The 18,120-nt window shown below is 40.7% G+C and overlaps 1 protein-coding gene across 2 annotated transcripts in view; it reads left to right on the top strand.

Annotated features, from left to right (window-relative positions):
• The first annotated feature begins 2,828 nt into the window (after window positions 1-2,828).
• Window positions 2,829-18,120, top strand: part of CHN1 (chimerin 1) — a 121,364-nt gene continuing 106,072 nt past the window's right edge. For both annotated transcript variants that reach the window (XM_039339308.1, XM_039339310.1), the window contains exon 1: window positions 2,829-3,616. In XM_039339308.1, coding sequence (XP_039195242.1) covers window positions 3,598-3,616 — 19 coding nt within the window. In that variant the 5' untranslated portion in view covers window positions 2,829-3,597. The remainder of the gene's footprint in view (window positions 3,617-18,120) is intronic.

Below are 18,120 nucleotides of genomic sequence, written 5' to 3'. Positions count from 1 at the left end.
TTGTAGTCTGAGATAATAATGTGCAATTGGGTATTATCAGTATACTAATGATTCTATATTCCCACCTCCATTTTGCAGTTTCATGTAAATGTTATACAGGATAGGACTGAACTCTGTAGCTCCCCAAAGTAACAGCCATTGAGCTAGATAATCTCTCTTCTTTTCCCCACTCTCCAGGAGTTGAAACCACTCTAAAAGTTTCTTCAATCCCCAAACTCTGCAGGATGCCCAAAATGACATCATGATTACAGGACCGCATTCTGCCGCACAGTTCCCAGAGACCGGTGAGGTCCCATAGATTGGGCCTCCTTCAGGTCCCGTCGGCCAGACAATGTCGGCTGGCAGACCCTCGGGGAAGGGCCTTTTCTGTGGTGGCTCCGACCTGGTGGAATCAACTTCCCCCCGAGGTTCGAACTACTCCCACCCTGCCGGCCTTTAAGAAAGCCATTAAAACTCTCCTGTTCCAGCAGGCCTGGGGCTGATGTCCCCGTGGGGGGCCGGGATATGATCGGACTCGCGGTATGACTGTATTATTTTATTGTTTTATGATTGTTTTAACTCTGTACGCCGCCCTGAGTCCTTTGGGATTGGGCGGCATATAAATAAAATTAAATAAATAATAAATAAATAATAATAAATGAATGGGACTGAAGGCTGCCTAAGATATTTACAGTGTGAGTATGTATAACATTATTCTAATCCAGATGCCAACAAAATTCATCCACAAGAATGACCAATATTGTCTCTATCCCATGTCCAGATCTAAACTCTGTCTGAAAAGGGACCAGAGAATCCAGTTATTCTAGGGTATAAGTGAATCTGAAGCCGTATGGAAAAAAATAGCATCTGAAATAGAATTGCTGTTCAACACTATCCATTTGTTGTTGTTGTTAATTGCGAAGTCATGTCTGACCCATCGCGACCCCATGGACAACATTCCTCCAGGTCTTCCTGTCCTCTACCATCTTCTGGAGTCCATTTAAGTTCACACTTACTGCTTCAGTGACTCCATCCAGCCATCTCATTCTCTCTCGTCCCCTTCTTCTATTGCCCTCAATCTTTCCCAGCATTAGGCCCTTCTCCAGTGAGTCCTTCCTTCTCATTAGGTGGCCAAAGTATTTGAGTTTCAGCTTCAGGATCTGCCTTCTAAAGAGCAGTCGGGGTTGATCTCTTCTAGGACTGTCCGGTTTGAACGCAGTCCAAGGGACTCGCAGGAGTCTTCTCCAGCACCATACTTCAAAGGCCTCAATTCTTTGGTGCTCAGCCTTTCTTATGGTCCAACTTTCACAGCCATACATTGCAACTGGGAAAACCATGGCCTGGACTATACGCACTTTTGTTGGCAGGGTGATGTCTCTGCTTTTGAGAATGCTGTCTAGATTTGCCATAGCTTTCCTCCCCAGGAGCAAGCGTCTTTTAATTTCTTGGCTGCAGTCCCTATCTGAGGTGATCTTGGAGCCCAGAAAAATAAAATCTGTCACTACCTCCATTTCTTCCCCATCTATTTGCCAGGAATTGAGAGGGCTGGATGCCATGATTTTGGTTTTCTTAATGTTGAGCTAAAATAGTGTAATGGAATTTGGACTGAGTAAATGTGCCACTTTTACCATTAAAGGGGAAATGTAGTGAAAACTGAAGGAATCAAGTCTAAACATCTGGCTGAGGGTGCAACCAACAACAGCAATACTAATGTCACTGCAATGCCTGGAGAAACCAAAATAGAAGAAATAGAACTGGAGAAAAAAAATCAGAAAATGTAAAGGTCTGCAAATAGATGTAGAACTATTATAGCAAAAAAAGTAAAAATAGTACCAATAGCAATAGGCACTCTGGATGTAATTCCAAAAATCTGGAGCACCCCTTGAACAACATTGGCAATAGCAATCACTGAAGGTGATTGTCAAAGCAAGAATATACAGTATTTGCAGCATTGACATCCACCTTCAGTCAATTGCAAAAGATAGAATTACTGTCAGGCCTAACCCATGAACCATGTAAACAATCAAGCCAAAGTACAGTTCTTTATTTGCGTGCATCATATAAACAGAATTTTGCCAGACTAAATCTATACTACCCCAACCTTCCTTTTCCAGAATCCAGTTCTGGACTATGCTGTCTCATCTTGTCCCTTTCCTTTTCTGCTTCCTGTGAGCCTTCTGTATTATCCTAATCAATCAGGTTTACTTGGAACAACTTACATCCTGTGACAATAACTTTAATATTATTAAACAACAACATCTTCCTCCCCTAGATCCTTGAGAAGGACTCCATTGATGGACAAAAATGCTGAATCCAGTCTAAATATTTGGCCGACCATGCAACCAACCATAAAAATAAAAACAAGGAAAAGCCAGACAATTTTTGATTTTAGGGCTACAAGTGCTGGATGGAGGACACAAGACAAAAAAATTGGCAACATTGGACCCTATACATGTAGAAATAGAGTGTAAGCATTTAAATTTTACCACAGTCTTTAAACTGTGGGTAAACTGAGTATTCATTATGTACCTAAAACTACAAGTATTCTTTTTTTGTGGGGGTAAATGATATTATTCAAGACCAGGAGAGGGGTAATTGGCCCAACCTTTTAAGAATTACTGAACTTATCAGGTTCTAAAATGTGTTCAAGTTTATTTTCCCAAGTTTTGTTAATTCTCATTTAGGGATGTACAGTTGCATTGTCACTTAGGGTGATTTCCCCCTCCCCCCTTTCCAACGTATTCTTCCTGTTACAGGTAAAACAAGGTATTTTAATCTCTGCTACCAATTGTGCTGATGGAAGGAGCCATGCATGGGGACCGTGTTTTTACATATAAGAAGAACTAAAAGACGCTAAATAAAAAGCAAGTAGGGGGAAGGCAGTTTCCTATAGCCAGAGCTTGGAACTCAATCCTCCAATATCTGGAGGAAATACAGTTCGGGGAGCAGCCAGAGGCAGAGACCTCCGCTCCCCTCTTTGCATTCTTTCAATGATCAAAACAAAACCGCTAAGACTGCAATCCCACCGAGAGGCCTTGACCCCGTTCATAGGCTGCTGTCTTTCCTAGCTGACAGCGCCTGCCTCTCCGAGGGGCGACGGAGGGTTAGGGATGGAGGACGGTGGTGGCCCATGAATCCCCGTTGCCATGGGAACCCATTCAGGGAACTGCAAGCCGCGAAGACAGGAGGGAGGGGAAGCCAGTCATGTGGCGAAGCAAGATGGCTACCAGAGCTTGAAGGCTGCAGCCCGAGTGGGTGGGAGCAGCGCCGTCCGAAAGGGAGCAACGCGCCGCTCGGCGAGGCAACAGCTGTCCGCTGCTCCTGAAGTTTTCCCCTCCGAGCCTCCCGGGACTTGGCGCAGCCTCTCCCGCCCCGACCTTCCCCGACGCTTTTCCCACGCCCCCGTGGCCAGCAGCAAAGGGCTCGGGCGATCGCGGCGATAACTTTTATTGCAGCGGCTGCTTCTGCTCTTTTGTTGCTTTGCTGCCGCCGCCGCCGCTACTGCTGTCAGCCCGCCTCGGCGCGCGCCGCTGATGGGAACGCCGCAGAGCTCCGGTCCGGCCGCCGGTCTGGCTCAGTAACCTCCGAGGCAATCCCGCTTGTAGCGGAGCCGAGACGATGGCTCTCACCTTGTTCGGTGAGTAAGCGCTGCCTCTCTCACCCTTCTTCCCTCCTTCCACAGGTAGATAAATAGAAAGGGAGGCAGCCCTGGAAGCGGCTGGAAGGAGCGCTCGCCCTCTCTCTTTTGCTGGATTTTCCGGATTCTTTTAGGTTTGGCCATTAGCAAGAGAAGACTTCCTTCTTTCTTTTCTCACCCATTGTTTCTACTCCAAGCAGAGCCTGTGGGTGTGTACTTGCTTCTTCTTCAGTCACTGTCGGGGGTTTGGTGGTTGATTGGCATTTGCAGTATGAAGTACTAGAGTTTTCAGGCAATCTCTTTCATCTCTTTCATTCTCTTCCCCCAATCTAGCTTGCATGTAAGGCATCCATTCTCTCTCTCAAAACAAAATTGAAACACCTCAGCTTGGCTTAGTTCATTCATTTGCTGCCCTTTCTGGGAAGTTCAGAGAGAAGTTGCCCCTGCAGCAAAAAGCTTGTCTTTATTTTTTATTTCTATTTTTTTAAAAAATGTGTTTCTTCCAGAAGGAATGATAATCGATGTGATAAATAGCAAGAGAAGATGCAAATATTTGTATATAATTTATTTCAAAATTATTTTGAAAAAGCATCTTTCTCTTTCTCAAAAACAAATGGTAAAAACACTCTGTTTATGTTTGTGTGTGCACATACAGAGAGGATATGTGTTTTGTATCATTTGTTTTTGATTATGTATGTTTTTAGCAGCAAGAAAATGTTCCTATAAATAAAATATTAATTTGGGCAAGTTTTTTATATTGGCATATTAATTTATTTAAACTAATTATTAAGCTTAATGGCACACATTTCTAACTTAGTACAGTAATTAAAAAATATTTTGTAACAGTAAAGTGAAGCAAAATAATCTTGACACTAACATATCATTTGGGGAAGCAAATTTCATTACATAAATAACTCACAGCATTCTTAACTTGGGGTTGCTTTCAAGTGAGTTATTTGTATAATTATAATTTATACCAAATGTGTTTTTATATAAAGTTGTAAAAATACTATTTATTATATTTTTAAAAAGGGATGTGATCAGTTTGTTACCATAATAATGAAGAATTTAGTAACAATTGAAGTGTTTTCTTAATTTTTCATTTTCAAACTCTAACTGCTGCAGTAGTTTTTATATCTGTACTTTTGCTCTTTACAAGAGTGTCTAGCCCTTTAATTTTACTGTTTACAGAATGTCTCCAGCAAGCATCTGAGAGATTCCAAATATAACTATGGAAATATATTTTACAATTGTTAAGATATTTGGACATAATTTAATCTAAGACTAAGATCGTTATATTAAATTTCTTTCATCAGTTTTGTATTGTGAATTGAATCTGAAGAGTATAAATTAATGACACTGGGCAGTGCTTTTTTTCTAAAAAAAAAAAAAAGGTGACAGAACTCACATACATCATACAACCCGCCTTGCCTACCCTACAAGGTTCCATCCAAAAAAGGTGCCGGAACTCCGTTCTGGGCGTTCTATGAGAAAAAAAGCCCTTACCCTGGGTGAGATTTTCTGTGACTGTAGTAGAAGTTTTGTAATAGGTTATATGTTGTTAACGCAGTAAAGATTTTGTGACACCTTTTTATTGTGGAATATTTCTATTTCATTTAACAACTGGCAAGGACTATGTTTTCAGGTTAAAGATGCAGTTGAAAAGGAGAGGAACAGAACTGAGAGACAGAAAAAATTGTTTATAGATAGTGATTGTTAATAAAACAAGACATGTGACTTCTTCCAATCAAGTTTGATATATCATGCAATTTTCTTGGCAATAGTACAGAAGTGATTGTCACTGTTTTCACCCATTATCTTTTTTAAAAAAAAATTAGTCTAACCCACGGGTGTCAAACTCGCCGCGTCACGTGACGTATCACGACTTTTTTTTGGATTGCTGGAGTGGGCGTGGTCTCCATATGATGCAACCGGTCCGCAGGCTGGCAGTTTGATACCCCTGGTCTAATCCATGGCCCTGGTATTTACTTATGGCTCTTATACTCAAGTATAAACTGGTGTCACTTTCAATCAGCTACTGCCACCTGTTGAGGCAACAAAATAGCATTGCTTTAATAATGATCACTAAGGCTTTGTTTATTCTTCTGAAAATGTCCTTCAAAATGTATGGGAGAACATTTTGAAGTGTTTACATCACACTAATATTATTGTCTCTGGTTAATTCCCACTGTGACTTGTGAATCTATAAAAGGTTAAGCATCATTAATGTACTGGTATATTATGGTGCCATAATGTTATGCATTGTAATCTTTGCTGGAAGAGATTTTATAATATTACTGGAAAGCTCATTGCTAGTGATAGACCAATGGCTTATTTTCTTTTCTTGTCCATGCAAGTCAGTGGCAATTCTTTCTTGTGTGTGGTGCAAGAAAACAAGGATTGAGATTCAAGCACTATGCTCAATTCAATTTTTTTATTATGGTCATAGACCACCATTCACTATGCTCATTTTTAAAATCTTAGTTAGTTCCCATCTGTTGCACAAATGGGAAGAGCCAAGCAGAAATGAACCAATAGAGTATTTCAGCACATACTGAGGATTTTCTTTCTTCTGGCCTGAAAATTATATGTACAGTATTTTTACAGGATCCCTGTTATTTTTTTTAATAGTAATCTGTTTAATATTTAAGACAATAAAAGTTACATACTCCATCTTTGAGAGTCAGCCACAAAATCTTAATAATCTTCCAGGGCCTTATTATTTCTGGTCTTCATTCTTGAATTTACAGTTGTGTTACTAAAAATTCTGTTAAGTTTACTGCTGTCCAATGCTGGGTGTGTTATATAAAGCTCTGGGGGAGCAGTAAATATATTAAAAAAAGCAATCATTAACAAAATATCAGGAATTTTTTTTTCAGGTGGCAAAAAGGAAATGTAGGCATTACCAAATATATTCAATTGCACATAGACTTATATACTGCCCCATAATGCTTTACAGCACTCTCTGAGTGATTTACAATGTCAGCATATTTTCCTCAACAATCTGAGTCATCATTTTACTGACCTCGGAAAGATGGAAGACTAAGGCACAATCGAATTCTAGGCTGTGGGCAGAGTTTTCCTGTAGTACTGCATTTTAACCACTGCGCCACCATAGCTGAATAAATTTTTAAAACTACTACATAGCATTTCTACCATGTAATATGATAGTGTTTCTGTTATGGAATATGTTGTTCAGAGACACATAAAAGAAAACATAAACAGATGTGGCACAGCAGGCATTGAGCATGCAAACCAGAATAACAAAGCATTTTCCAAGAATCTGAATTTCTTTTGCAGTGAGAATGAAAAGAAATGGATATATAATAGCTGGCTAGATGATGGAGTTCATTTCACTTTTACATTGTTAATCACATACTTTTTTCCCCATCAGTTAACATAACACCTCTAGATATTACTACAGTATTATACCTGTAGCTATCATTCTAGGACAGTGTTTCTCAACCTTGACAATTTTAAGGCATGTGGACTTCAACTCCCAGAATTCCACAGCCAGCAATGCTGGCTGTGGAATTCTGGGAGTTGAAGTCCACATGCCTTAAAATTGTCAAGGTTGAGAAACACTGTTCTAGGAAGTGTTACTCTTAATAAAGTGTCTGATATCAGTTATAAACCGGATGATAGAAAACAAATACTAGATAAAAGTGGTGGTCTTGGTCAGTTAAAAACAAGTCAAAGAATTGCTGGTTCTTTTAAATCCATTTTGGAAGAAAAATTAAGATATAAATTTAATAAGTAAATACCTATATAGCTTTCTCCAAACATATAGAAGCAACCCTCACCTTATGTCCATTCATTCAATGATCGGCAGTGCTGAAAAAATGGACTTAAAAAATGAAATTCTGACTGTCGCTGCACCTCTACAGTCGGGATTGTGGCGGGTGCTTGGGTGCCAAGCTCATGATTACAACATTGCAGTGAGCCATGATTATGTGATTGCCATTTGTCACCTTCCCTGCCGCTTTCCTACAAGTAAAGTCAGTGGGGAAGCCGGCGGGGAAGGTTGCAAGTTACTACAACCTATTGCTTTTCCTCCTGAGGAGCCTGCCTCAGAGTATGAGAGCCCAGGATTATTATTATTGCCTTAGTGCTTGAAAGAAAGTATGTGAAAGTATTCTTTCCTAGAACTTGATCCTTACTGAAAAGCAATAATGGCAGGGCTGTTGCACTAAGAGCGAAGACTCATGGTGAAAATAATGGGATGTCAATATTGGTCCCTGTTCTAGAATTCTGGAAAGTGTAGTCCCATTATATTCAGACAGATTAGATTGGAGAAGGCAATCTAGGAGGTTTGCTTTGGGACAATTGTGCAGTGGGACAGTGGTTATGGACACTGTATGGAACAGAAAATTGGTATGAACTTCAGGTGTACATCAAAAGAAGGTTATGGCTTAAAAGTAAAGTCAATGTTTCAGTCCTTCTTTTAAGTTGTCCTGTGCTGTAATTGACAGGGCCTCTAAATATCCTCACCAAATGCTAACAGAAAAAGCTAAATCTGATAGTGGTATCACTTTTCTTGGCAACATAGTCTTGCATTAGAATTGCTTATTGAATAGATTAGAAAAAGCATGCCAAATTCTGCATCCTTCAAAAAAAAACCTGTTGTTTTGGACTAAAGTTCCCATGTATGCAAGTAGGCAATTAGATAGCTAAATGATAATTCCCAGCATTGTTAATGGGCATATTGAAATTATGTTCTAAAGTCTTATATCTCTTCATCTATGAATTATAAGCATAGGGGTTATCCTTTAATAGAACAGAAAATGTTACATTTTGCATTAAGTAGCCAAGTATTTATTTGTCAATAGATGTTAGGAATGAGTACAAAAAAGCAGTAACATTGGCAGTTGCTGTCTAAATTCAGTGGCTGAAATGTTATGCCTATATTAAATATGCTATACTTAATCCTATCATTTTTCAAGAATGAAACTTTTTTCATGAGAATAGTTTTTATTTTTTTAAAAAATAAAAATAATGGTGTTGGTGCTTGTTTTAATCAGAATCACAGGACTAGAAATGTTGTTAGGACTAACAAGTTTCAATGTTCATATTAAAAAAAAAATGAAATGGGGATGCTGAAAGTGTACATATCTCACCAATTATCTCCTTAGAAGAAAAGTATACACATTATTTAGAGTTATGTTCAGATAGTAATTATGGGCATTTTCTTTTGGATTTTGGATAAAACATGTAACGTTAACACATATTGAATTTTGCTTACAAGTTGGAGTAAATTTCCCTTGTCCTGTTGGGAGGAACTGTTAGCGTCTTTAAAAGCAATTTTGCAAAGAATTGTGTTAGGAGCTAGGAAATAGTTAGCCATTGTTCAAACAGCCATAAGCTGTCCAGAGGGAATAGTTTATTATTTAATTTAATAATTATTATGTACTGTCAGCATACTGAAGTCAATCAAGAGCTCTATCTTCTTCTGTAAACAATACATCTGTAGCACTTAAACTATCTGTCTAACCTTGAGAACTGAATTTGCTCTTCACTTGGTGCAGTGAAATGTTTATCTAGTTTGAAAAACTTAATGAAGCAAATAAAGAGAACGGCTTTCTTTTGCTAGCGGGGGCATTTTCTGGACCAAAATTGAAAGGAAAGCCTTCTTGATGTTGGATATACCAAGATCATCCCCACCCACCAGACTGTTTCCTTCATGGTGTAGAGTAGAAGTGGGATCACCGTTGTCCTACTTTCCACTTCTATTCTGTTGCCATTTTGTACATAAAAGGATTAAAGCTGAAATATCAGAAGACCTCTCTCTTTTGTACTGGTCATGCTACTTACTCATCGTTGTGCTATGAACTTCTATTCTTCTGGTTTAAATGGGCCTACAGAGAGGCTTTGTTTGGGTCAATTTGGGTCTGATGGGATTGGGCAAAGAGAAATTGGGTTTAACCCTGATCATGTCTAAAAGATAAGGGAAGATAAAGAGTGCAGCCTCCATTTTGTTACTAGATTTATTTTCTACAGGACAATAGACAAATTAATGCTCAAGAATGAATGATAATATATAAATGTTCTAAAATTTCACAAATTTTAAATTATCAGAGAATGGAAGTTTAATGGAAGATATGTCCATTCAGAAGATGCTAAAACAAACATTGTGAACTTTTCTGATGGTTTAACCAAAAAACCTTTATTAGTATAATGTATGTATGTACATATGTATGTTTATCTCAACCTTTTCTTCACCATGGACCCTCTTTAAATACCTTTTATGGCCATGGACATCCAAGACTTAACTCAAGATTCAAATTATAACATTTCTTCAAGTCTTTGCGCACCCCCTGTGATAACATCAACACCCTTCCAGTAGCCTGCATACCACAGGTTGAGAACCACTGTACTAGAGTAACCAAATCTCATGAGAATACAATTATCAAACTACAGACATACAACAATGATTTGAATGCTGCAGTTGAAGGGAGTTCTCTAAACAAAAAAAAGGAGAGATAGCATATTTCATAAGTCTATGCTATCTTATGCAATATTTCTGTACAATTGTACTTAAAATGGACTTTTCATTGTCAAAACGACTACTAAATTACATTGAACAGTTTTCCAAGAATTAATTTCAAACAAACCGATCATGAAGTTTATGATTATAAACTACAAGGACGCCGGACTACAAAGTTGTAGTCCTGAGCAAAACAGGTTGTAGAAAGAAAGAATAAAAGCATAAGTGTCTTATGCTTGATGCAAGATTATCTGACTAGTTTTAGGGAAACTTTTCACATACTGTGTTCCCCCCCCAAATAAGACCCGGTCTTATATTTTTTTTGCCTTCAAAAGAGGCACCAGGTCTTATGTTCGGGGGGGGGTGAGTCTTACCCACTTACCTTAGGACCGCCGCAGCCAGGCCTTCCACACCCGGATACATGTTGCACTGCTACTTGAGATCTTCTGTGACCAGACCCCATGTGGCATGTTGCGGCGGTGCCGCTGCTCGCTGCAGGAGGCCTCATGGTGCGTCGTGTTGTGCCGGTGCCGCCGCTCACGGCAGGAGGCCATGTGCTGTGTTGTGCTGTGACGCGCGCGAGTGGCGGCACTGGCGCAATGCAGCATACGGCCTCCTGCCACGAGCAGTGGCACCAGTGCAATGAGCCATGCAACCTCTTATCATTTACTGAAAAGCAGCAAGCATGCAGGAAACTTGCACGGCTGCAGAAATTATTGCCCAGTTTCAAAATAAAGAACCAATCCCAGCCATGTTATATGAGGAAGACACGGGACTCACACTCTAGACACAAGGCAGTCTGGACCTGGTATGAAACACATAGGTAAAGCACGTGCAATATGGACAAGTAAAACTGAAGTACACCCAACTAATAATATGGCAACAGATCCCTCATCAAGCAACTGCCCTGGGATAACTCCTACAGACTGAGAGCACAAACCAATGCATTGTGGCACAATGTATTCCAGTGCATAGTTTAATGTTTTTAACATGGTTACATTCCTCTGTCCACAAAATTGTTTCTTCAATAGTGCAGAATAATGGGGAGATCGCCTGATGTCCTACTTTTCTTTTCTCTTTTGTTATAATTTTTATTAAAAAAAATAACAACATAAGAACAATTCAAATTTTAGAAAGAAAATAAAGAAAAATAATGAATAAAAAAGAAAATAGAAAAAAAAAGGTTTACAAAGAAGTGGCTTCTGATCTTAACTTTGATTATAAATGCATTTATAATCCAAGATTACAATACAATTTCCTTCGTTCCATAGTCTACCCTTTCTAATAATCAAACCTGTAACGCACAAGTTCATTTTTTTTTCTTTCTTCGGCAAAAAGTCCATAAGAGGTTTCTGATCACTAATAAACATCATTATAGCCCTTTATGATGTCTCACTTTCCATTGTAATTCTCCGGTTGCATGTATCAAAAAAAAAAAAAAAAAGCATTAAAGCTGAAATAGGCAAAAATTCCTTCAGAAGTATCCATACTAATTATCCATAGTAGAGTTTCCAGTGGCTCTGGAAAATTCTCTGCCCTTTGATATAAAGAAATACAGCTTAAATAAATTCTTGCCTGTTGGTACCGCTTTCACTCTTTTTTTTTGGTCCCATTTTGCAAAGTAACTGTTTTTGATGTTTGCCGATCTTTGCTGATGTTTGGTAATTTGGTTACAACAGATAAATGATTAGGGACCTGAAGTCTGAAGCCCACATGTGGTGATAAATTTTTTTTTAGTAAGGACTGATCAATGTAGTGTTTTGCAAAAGTAGTAAATACAGCTGCTGAGGTTGGGGTAATGCGGCCCTGAGAACATTGCAAGGTATGTTAACCTTGTCAGCAATTTACCTCTCAAAATTATCTTCCCATGATATTACTTTTTCTTCATATAAATTTTGATGCCTCCAATGGATCTGCTGTGAGAGGAAACGGGAGTTTTTTCAAGGGGGGGAGAGAAACATCAAGCACGAGAAGAGTTCATCACCCTTATGTCTCTTTTGCAGTTTAAAAAAAGCATCTTGACCTTACACAGCAAAGGCAGAACTAAATTTAAAAAGACAAGATTGTTCTATATAGCTCGCTTATTTACTTTGATAACATAAACTTTACTAAGTAGTTCTTTTCAAAGTGGTAGGACTTGTGAAAACAACACAGATTTATATTCCTAATCCCCTTGATCCATGGGCTTATAGTTGTCTCCCCTTCCCTTAGGAGCAGTTACACAAATTTAGCTGCATTAGATACAGGATTGGTATAGCTACTAGATCTGAATCAGGTCCACCTCAAGGAAAGGAATGGGTTTTAACTCCAAGATCACAAATGACCATGCTGCTGTTTGTAGAATATTTATCCAGATATAAACTCTGCCCCCCCTCCACCTCAAGGTAGGCCTTCCAAGGTCTCCCTCACCCCTGAGGCACCCCATGCTCTGTTTAATGATCCATCTGGTTGCTTAATGACCACATCAGGGAGAGCAAGTGGTTAAACAAGATGATCATGTGGGTGACTCACTTAACAATCATCATGATTTGCAACACTAATGGGCAAGCTCCATTACTATTATAAGTCAAGGACTACCTGTAGTGGGCCAACTTCCTTCACTTTAACCTTTAATTCTTTCTGGTTGCCTTTAGTAGCCAGTCTCAAGATCTCCTCTTATCAAGAGGTGTGGTGGTGCAGTGGTTAGAATGCAGTAACGCAGGCTAATTCTGCTGACTGCCAGGGATTCGATACTGACCAGCTCAGGGTTGACTCAGCCTTCCATCCTTCCGAGATCGGTAAAATGAGGACCCAGATTGTTGGAGGCAATATGCCAACTCTGTAAACTGCTTAGAGAGAGCTGTAAAGCACTGTGAAGCGGTATATAAGTCTAAGTACTATTGCTATTGCTATCATGTTTTTCTCTCATCCCAAGAAAAATATTATTACACTTAAACTCAAAATCTTTATATATATATTTAATAAGATTTTAAACAAATCACAAGAAGTATTCCTATAATTATTTCAAAATCTTATTTCCAATTTATCTGATCTCTTAGTCCAGGGCTGTCAAACTCAATTTCATTCAGGGCCGCATCAGCATTGTGGTTGCCCTCAGGGTGGGTGTGGTCAGAGTGGGTGTGGCCTACTGGGTGGGCGTGGCCAGCTCTACATCGTTCATGTCAAGGGTACCTGTGGGGGCCTGGGCAGGAGTGGGATAGATCTGAGGGTCTCTGGCAGAAGGGAGTGGGACCAGGGCAAGTGCCAAGGCATGGTCCACTGGAGGAGCCTCACTGTTCCTCTCAGGCTATGCGGGGGGGGGGGGCTTATGGAGCTAAGACTGAATGCGTTTCAGCATAAATGGCCACCACAAAATTGTAAATTGGTTCCTGGCCGTTCCCTCATTGTTTCCAGGATGGCTTCGCGGGCCACATGAAACCACTTTGCGGGCCGCATCCGGCCCCCGGGCCTTGTGTTTGACATGTCTGTCTTAGTCTGTTTAAAAGCTTTCCAAAATCACCATTCTAATCACCCTTTTGCTACTTATTTCCAAATAAAAAAGTTTTATCTATTAAGTTTTAAATGTATGTAAAGCTTGCTTTGCTGCTGGTTGAACGAAAATCACTCAGTGTAATAAAACTTGTCCTTCTGAAGATTCTTAATATGCAACAGGCAGTCCACAAGCCATTTCCAATGACTGATTAAGAAAGGAAGTTGGCGAACTCAGTGTCCCTTTGAAAACTCCAAACCAGAACTTTGAAATTCAATAGAGACCATTATTTTACAGTCTCATCATAGGGAGCATCTGTATGAAACTGTGTAGGCAATCCCAAGTCCACTCCTTCATCCAGAGAGGAAGTCAGGAAGGCAATTTATTCACCAGTATCTCTTTCCCCCATATTCATCAGCTCTGCTTCTCACGGATCATCTTTAGTTCTCCATTGTTTCCCCAGAATTATGAGGAGAACATTAAAATTCAGGACCAGCCAGTTGAAAGCAAACACCTGACTACACATAATTCATCAGGACCAGGCAGCCTTCTCTCGAATATGGAAGGTATTGGTTTCCTCCAGTCATTGCATGTAAACGCAGGAGGAGATTTCTAACCATCCTGAGAATTCTTTCTGGGAAAAACAAGAAGAAAAATTCTGGAGAGTTATCTTTCCAGTGGAGATGGATTTAGGGATGGGATAAGATCCGCAAATACAAGCTGCATGTCTAGGCAATCTGGATGTTTCATATTCATCGCTGCTCATGTCCCCTTACTGTGTTTACAGAAGGAGATGATAAGGAACAGTAAAGGACTTGGAGGAAAGGTATAAAAGGGAAACCTTTTTGAATTTATACCAAACCTGAAGGGCAATGAATGTGGGAGAAGAAATTCTATGGCGTGATTTGGCTGTTTTTCATCCTTTCATGTTTTTTGGGTAGAATTCCATCTGTAAAATAGCACAAATACATTACATTCAGCAAAGTAAATGAACGAGGAGGTTAAATAAACTTGGAAATATTCTTACCTGTCTCTGCATGGAGCTAATGTAGCCAAGAGATTTCAGTATACCTCTCCTAGATTATTGTAGTTTATCTTCATTATCTGATCTGTCCTGGAAGCTCAACTGCAGCCTTGATGCTCAGCACATTAAATTAATCCATGAGCCCGGGGCTCTGCTTGTTTAAATCTGCTTGTTTAAAATAGGGACATGCAGTCTTGAACCCTACAGATGTTTTGGATTATAAGTCCAGTGATCTCTGCTTTTTGGCAATGCTGTTTGCAGCTATTAGGTGTTGTATTCCATTATGTCTGCAGACCATTGAGTTACCTACCACTGAGAATGGAGGGTGCGTTCCCTACAGGGATCCCAAATATTCCATGTTATTTCTGGTCACTGCTGGTTAGAAACCAACAATTTTTTTTTTGCAATTTACAAAGGAAGATTCTTTATTTGTTTCTCTACCTAATTGGAATTTGTTTCTATAAATCACAATTCTAATCAAACAAAATCTTAAAACTGAAAAAGTTTGTGCTGAACGGCTTGCGGTATGCCATATCTTGAGGGATTTTCCTAAGAACTGCAATAAAGACACAACTAATTTTTTATCTTCCATGCTTTTTGGGGGGACGTCTTCCCCCTCCCCACACTTTTGATGTTTAGGTGGGGAAATTTCAAATATCAGGTTTTTCCATCCCTCAAGCCATTATCATCTAGCAAAGAATCTTCCATTCTTCCAGGCAAGAATCTGTACAGTGAAATGGAATGGTACTAAATACTATTGTAGCAAGAGAGACATTGTTTTTCTTAACTCCCCACCATTGGAATTAAGCAGCTACTTATTGGTTTCTTGCAGGCCACTGGAGAGGAGCAGAATTTATCATCTGCTTCTGGCAGGAAGAAACTTCAAGTGCTGCTTGCTTTTGGTCTCTGTGGATGGTTTTGTGCCCCAAAGCCATGATGTCCATTATTATTTTTATTGTGAAAACTTTTTTACTACCTTATTTAATTGGACACGCACACACACGCAGCTTGACTTGCCTGAATGGCAGGCCAGCGCACACACACACATGTGCGCAGCTTGACTTGCGTGATTGGCAGGCTGCTGTGCATTCGCCAGCCCGCTGCTTGCGTGGCCTGGTTCCCTTTTCCCTCCTGCTGGGCTGTCAAGCCATAAAGGTTGGGGACCACTGTTCTAGTAGGAGCTAGGATGCACACTACATTTGAAATAACAACAGGAGCCTGATGGAAAGGAAACTCTACTTACAGAGACATAAAAAAGCAAGAAAAAAAATCTCCAGTTTTGTCTTCTTTATTCTATAATATCTCTAGGACAAATAACTTTGGAAATGTGAATCATGATCCTTAGACAACAGTGAAAAGTTTAGGCTGGACTCTGCCCTGTCAATCTGGCATTGATATATGTGTTCTTTAAAAAGAGTTTCTGATACATAACCCGGTTATATTCTGGCTAGAGGGCTATCAGTATTGTAGTTCAGCATGTAACCCAGCATTTTCTTTTATACTGCATGTAGCCTTCAACTTACAGTTGTTTGTTCAATGACCATTCAAAATTATGACAGTGCTGAATGAAGGGACCTCTGCTTCTGTCAGAAGTTACATGGAGGTCACATGAACAAAATTTAGGAGTTTCACAATTTGCCCGCCCTTACTCCAGGGATGCCGCAATACACTCCCCCTAGTCCAGGGGTAGACAACCTTGGCTCTTTTATGACTCGTGGACCTCAGAATTCCTGAGACAGCCATGCTGAAGGGAAAGGGAGAGGTTTCCAAGCTGAGCCATGCTGGCTCAGGAATTCTGGGAGTTGAAGTCCATGAGTCATAAAAGAGCCAAGGTTGCCTACCCCTGACCTAGTCCATCTTCCTCCATTCTACCCCACTGTCTTGAATCTGCTTTCTGCCCCTCTGGGTCCTACACCTCCTCCCCACTCCCACATCATGGCTTAGTCCACTTACCTTTTCCATAGATCTCCTTTAGGAAGCAGCTGATATACACCCCTCGGCCTTCCTAGATAATATGGAGGCCATGTGATGCCGTCCTGGAAGTGGGTACCATTTTGGGAGCAGCCACAATTCATTAATGGAACATGGAGTGGGGAAAACCCAGGGCAGGCCCTAGGTAAGCTGGAGAGGTACTGCATTATGGGCCTGGGCCCACTTTAGGTCTCCTAGGGCCTCCCATACTTCTGAGGCTCCCCTTGCTTCTCTTAACAACTGCAATGGGGAGAGCAGGGATTGTAGTCATTAAGTGAGGCAATCACTTAACAACTGCCATGGCTGAACCATAATGGGCAGGGTCCATTACTATCATAAGTTGAGGAGTTCCTGTAACTTACACAAGATAGGAGGAAAGCTCTGCTCTCTGGACTTTTGTCTATTTCACAGTGATGTTTTGATTTGGGGACATACGACTTTTTAAAAAAATTGTGTATGTGAGAGACATCTTTCCCCTTTACCTTCCACTAGTACAGACATGTACAACACAAGGCCTGGGGGCCAGATGTGGCCCGCGAAGTGGTTTCATGTGGCCCGCGAAGCCATCCTGGAAACAGTGAGGAAATGACCCCCACTGCCTTGGCCCTGGCCCAGGCCAGCCAGCCGGGAGCCAATGTACAATTTTGTGGTGGCCATCTATGCTGAAACGCATTCAGTCTCCCTTTGACTTTGCCCTGGTACCTATCATGAACAACCTGGCTAAGGAGAGCAAGCACAGCAGCAGCAGCCTTGCGGAGGAAATAAGTGCAGCTGGGCGCCCCCTTGGGGAAGTGGGGCTGGGCTTGGTGCCACGGGTGCTCGAGGGCCAGGCTGGGCATTTGACCTCTGCTGCCCACGGCTTCGGGCAGCCCGCACCACCATCCAGCCCCCCCCCATGGCCTGAGAGGAACAGTGAGGCTCCTCCAGTGAACCATGCCTGGGCACTTGCCCTGGTCCCACCCCCTTCTGCCAGAGACCCTCAGATCTGTCCCACTCCTGCCCAGGCCCCCACAGGCACCCTTGACGCGAACAATGTAGAGCTGGCCATGCCCACCCAGTAGGCCACACCCATCCTGACCACACCCGCCCGCCCCCCCCCAAGGGCAACTGCAATGCTGATGTGGCCCTCAGTGAAATTGAGTTTGACACCCCTGCACTGGTAGGTCATCAGAAAACAAACATGTCTGTGTTTTTCAATTTTTCTTTAGCAAGTAGAAGAAATAAAATAAATTTGACTGTCGGAAAACAGAAAACATTTGGCAGCTTTCTATCTAGGTGGGTTGGTGATAATACCAACAGTGCATGGAAGCAGCAGAAAAGTAAAGAATAGCTAATGTAATCAACGCTCTTCAGTAAAGAGTGGTTTTATAAAAAAATACATTTTAAAAATCTCAAAACAGAATACTAACATCCTGTGTTTTTTTGTAATTTGAAATTAGACGTATTCTTGGTTCTCCGTAAGTCCAGTAAATTTTGAAACATTAGGCAGCTACTCCATCTTGTGGCCAAGAATCTTATAGTGATTCTCTTAAACGGAAAAAAAAAAAACAGGTAGC

The sequence above is a fragment of the Crotalus tigris genome, unplaced genomic scaffold (assembly GCF_016545835.1).
Source record: "Crotalus tigris isolate CLP2741 ecotype Arizona unplaced genomic scaffold, ASM1654583v1 scf7180000017733.2605024, whole genome shotgun sequence".
Lineage (NCBI taxonomy): Eukaryota > Metazoa > Chordata > Lepidosauria > Squamata > Viperidae > Crotalus > Crotalus tigris.
Note: the sequence above shows the minus strand (reverse complement) of the source record. Positions and strands in the feature narration are given on the sequence as shown.